Below are 4,489 nucleotides of genomic sequence, written 5' to 3'. Positions count from 1 at the left end.
GGGGGGGGGGGGGGGGGGGGGGTGTTCCGCAGTTGTACTGTTCACCCTGTATCCAATAGGAATTAGAAATCAATCAATGAAATTTCCTATTGAATAGGATTTTTTATTCGATAGAATTTTCTATTGAATTTTTTAAAACATGTCACATTTTATTTTGTTATGAAATTCGCACAAGACTTCCTCGACGCACATTTTCATGAAAGAATTTCATTAACTGTTAGATCAATTGAATTAATAAACTAAAATTGATCAATAAATCGATTGTTCAGATTTTTTCAGTTAAAAATCCAATAACTGAGGTTTCTTTCTTTGTTTTTGTCTCAATAAATGTGATAGTCATTCTCTGAGTAAATCATTGATGACTACCAATCATTAATAACCAATCACGTCAATTAAACCACTTAAAAATCATTTATTCCCAATTTTTTCCAATTCAAAATCAAGAAATTGACGTTTTACTCTTCATTTTGGTCTCAGTAAATTTGATAACTACCTGTTAATTGGATAATTAATGACTACAAATCATTCCTGAACAATCCCCTTAATTAAATGATTAAATTAATGAGGAAATCAATTTTCTTTCGTTGAAAAAAAAAACGAAAAAACCTTTTTTTTCGGTTGTGCGTCAAATAAATTTTATAGTCATCTCCCAAGTTGATCCTCAATGAATATAAATCATTGCTAAACAATAACATCAATTAATCCACCTGAATTTCCCAATTTTTTCATCTCATTTGGCCCTTCTGACCCTCATGAAGTCCTCCGTAAACCCATTCAAGCCCTCATTTCCCCAAAAAATAATTTCCAAAATGATTCACCCACTCACCCTCAGCAATATTGATAACAGCGAGCCAGGTATAGACCACTCCAGCCCCCCACAATGTCGACAGCCCCTTGTACATGATTTTCCAGTGTACCTCGCCTCCAGACTGAATTTTTTTCCTTCGAAATCCTGGCTCACCGCCGATATCACTGTCGTAAGTCCCCATTGTTCCTTCCAGTATTTAACACCAGCTGGTACCCTGGAGGGGAGAATATCCAGTATCAATTCATCTCCACACCCAATCCAGCAGATAAATTCCACTCTTAATGATGAATTTACAATTTGAGGGAAAAAAATGCAATAAAAATGGAAGACAAACAGTTGCTTCGAGTTACGGACACAAGAATACTCCGCACTCAGCATTTTTAATAACAATTGCACGTGCCTGACGTGACGTAATCACTCTTATGCAAGTAAAATTTTTGTTATCATAAACAAGAATAAATGAATGAATAAAAAAACCTTGATTTTTCGAAAATTCCATTCACTTATTTTTCCATTTTCTTTTCTTTGGAGAAAAATGAAATGAGAATAAATTGATGCCCATTCCCAAATTTCGCTTCATTTATTCAATCATTTTTATTCGGAAATGGAAAACAAGTTGTTTAAGAAATGATTGTGCAATTGAAATTGTTCTTATCGTGAACGAAAATGGAGAAGGTTTTTTTTATCAATTTATTTTTTTCGGGGCTATTTTTGCAATTGGAAAAGACGAATAAATGTCTGGGAATTTTTCAGCGATGGACAAAGGTCCAATTGTACTCGAGCGTTTGAAAATATCTCTGTTGAATTATTCAATAAAAATAATTCAACGATAATTGCAAGATTTTTTTCAATGGGCGTATTCGAGTCATCGTGTCAATCCGGTTCACGAGCACGTGGACTCATCCTCGTGATCAAGACCATTAGCATCATATCGCGGATGTGAGAGTAATTTAAAAATTGCGGCTTCTACTTGATTTATTTTTCAATACTAAAAAACAGAAATTATTATTTTTGTGGAAAACACTCTGCCAAGGAAAATTTTTCTTTGGTTTTTCTTGAAAATGGGAAGGATCATTGTCTACAAAATTTTTCTAGAAACTAATGAAAATGAGCCAAGTCAGGGCTCAATAAAAATCAGTAAAGACAAAACATGAAAAATTAGATTGATATTAGTCAGTGGTTGCAAAAATTCCGCGCCAAGGACGATGTTTCTATCTTTACTCATTTTTATTGAGCCCTGGCTTGGCTTATTTTCATTGATTTCTGTATTTTATTCCAGTTTTTTGTGGAAGTTGTATTTTTCGAGAAAATTGTCTTCCTCATTTCCAAGAGAAAGTGAAGAAAAATTTTCGTACGGACAGCGTTTTTTATAAACATGATATTTTTCTTTTTAATCATATTGGAGATGTTATGTCACAGACAAGTGTATGAAGATTTTTCTCGATGAGTCAATGACTAAAAGTAATGATGACATCTGAGGAAAACGAAGTATTTTCTCGAGAGGAAATACTACCGAAAAGCCAGGAAAACTTTGCACCATGAATTCTCAGCCAAAACGGCATGAAAAAGTCTGAAGAAGAATTTTCAAAATTTGTTTATTTTTCAGGAATTGGGTGAAATGAGTTGAATGTGATTTAAAGAGGATAAATAATTTTAAGAAATGTTCAAAAATACGAGGTGATGGACAGATGGATGTCGCCATCTTCCCTGGATACCCCCGCCCTCTGCCGCAGGGGAATTCAAAGATGGCGGCGCCTCCACCTCGTATTTTTAAACATGCCTTAAAATTATCTATGCCTTTCAAATTACCATCAACACACTGCATTCAATTTCTATAAAATGAACAACTTTTTTAAGCCATCTTTCTGTTTTTATCCATCACCTTTTGAGTCAGAAGTCATGGCACAAAGTTTTCTTCGCATTTCACTAGTTCTTTTGACACCCAAGGCCCCTTAATTTGCAATTATCTCAGGGACGAGCGGATTTAAGAGACAAAGTCATAAAACACTTTTTGTAGAAAATTCAATTCTCCACAAAATTTTTCTTTGACATTTTCCTCCAAACCCCCTTAATCCCGCGATAATTGCACATTTCCCCAAGAAATTTCCCAAAACCCCCGAATAACGATCTCCCCCTCCCCCCCAAAAAAACGACTCCCCCTCCCGCATTTTTTCCTTTTCCATTAACGAAAAATATCGAACATCGATCGTCATTCCGTCATCCTCGTCGATCGTCACTTGTCGTTGTTTAATTTCCCTGGCAACACGTGCAATCCCAACACCAGTCACTCCCCATTTCAGTCGATTTTATCTCATTACTTAAATAATCGATTAACAAATTGAGCGATCGTTGGATTAAATCAATCAATCGTGGATCGTTCGAGTGATACCGGAGGTCAGTGTTTGGCCCCTAAGACAACCAGGAAGTCCCGTCGTCGCAAGCCGCGCAGCACCAGCTCCAAGGTCAGTAAATAAAAAAATTTTCATATTGAATGGATCAAAATTAATTCACGCAAGATTTTATTCTCTCTTTGTGGTATTAATCAGTAATTTATCGGAGTTCTTACGCAATTTTACTCGATATCGAGTGGATTAATGATGGGTTTGGAGCGGTGCAATGAGGAAATTCATTTTTTTTCTGTTGAAATTATCGATTTCATTGTAATTATCGAGAAAATGATCGATATTGATTTTTTTGGGGTATCTTTGTTATCTTTTGGATGTTTTGAAATGATTTTTTTCATGTCGCGGGAAGATCGTGAGGGATAGAATTTTTTTGAGAGGTTTTTCGAGGTATAAAAATCAAACGTTACTATATTTTTCTGAAAATGAGGGAGTTTGGGGAGAAGGAGTGGGCTTAGGAAAAAATGTCATAAAACATTTTTTGCAGAGGATTAAATTTTTTACAAAAAATGTTGAGGAATATTTTTTCGTAAACCCACTTATCAACGAGATTTTCCCGATGTAAGACGATCGAATACAAGAAATAATTTTTAGAAATTCAAAAAGTTATGTCGAAAAATCTCCAAAAATGATGGCTTTATCGAAATACATGTCTGAACCTTTTTTGTGGAGGATTAAATTCCACGCAAAAAATATCTTTTGACATAATTTCCTTCACCCCCTCCTGACCTCGATAATTCACCCCTAAACTCAGTCCCTCCGTCAAACCCCCGGAACCCTGTCAACTTTCATCTGCAAAAAAACCGTCACATCTAATTCCTGAAAAATCTCCTCAACCGTCACTCCCACCGCAAAACACCTCTCTATCTTTTTTGTAGAGAATTGAATTTCCTACAAAAAACGTTTAGGGTAATTTCCTCCTATCTCCACCCCCTCCCGGCCGATCTCCCAAAAACTAAACCCCATCCCCAAACAAAACTCCAATTCCCCCAAATGAAATTAATTAAAAAATTACCTCAATTAATAATTAATCCAGGCTCGAACAATGACGAATTCATCAGGCGAGGGTGGCCGTGAGACATCGAAATCCGGTGATCACCCAACAATATCAAATTCAGCTCATCACATACAGTCACGAAACAGTAGTACCTATGGACATACCACAATGCGACCCAGATCTCTGTACACCACTCACAGCTTTACGCCACAGGCGGATAATACTAATTTTCAAGTTAGTACCAATTTATTTATTTATACATTTATCATTTATCTCCCCCCT

General features: G+C 35.8%; 2 protein-coding genes across 2 annotated transcripts in view; one reads left to right on the top strand and one right to left on the bottom strand.

The window, feature by feature from the left end:
- LOC107040329 (venom acid phosphatase Acph-1) overlaps positions 1–1,011 on the bottom strand; it is a 9,326-nt gene extending 8,315 nt beyond the window's left edge. The window contains exon 1 of the mRNA XM_015260373.2: positions 827–1,011. Coding sequence (XP_015115859.1) covers positions 827–989 — 163 coding nt within the window. The 5' untranslated portion in view covers positions 990–1,011. The remainder of the gene's footprint in view (positions 1–826) is intronic.
- Positions 1,012–3,039: 2,028 nt separating this feature from the next.
- Positions 3,040–4,489, top strand: part of LOC107040330 — a 6,515-nt gene continuing 5,065 nt past the window's right edge. Inside the window, exons 1-2 of the mRNA XM_015260376.1 lie at positions 3,040–3,270; positions 4,247–4,441. Coding sequence (XP_015115862.1) covers positions 4,256–4,441 — 186 coding nt within the window. The 5' untranslated portion in view covers positions 3,040–3,270; positions 4,247–4,255. The remainder of the gene's footprint in view (positions 3,271–4,246; positions 4,442–4,489) is intronic.

The sequence above is a fragment of the Diachasma alloeum genome, unplaced genomic scaffold (genome assembly GCF_001412515.2).
Source record: "Diachasma alloeum isolate Michigan unplaced genomic scaffold, Dall2.0 Dall_scaffold_00327, whole genome shotgun sequence".
NCBI classification, from domain to species: domain Eukaryota; kingdom Metazoa; phylum Arthropoda; class Insecta; order Hymenoptera; family Braconidae; genus Diachasma; species Diachasma alloeum.
The sequence above is the reverse complement of the archived record's forward strand: the minus strand, read 5'-3'. Positions and strand labels throughout refer to the sequence as shown.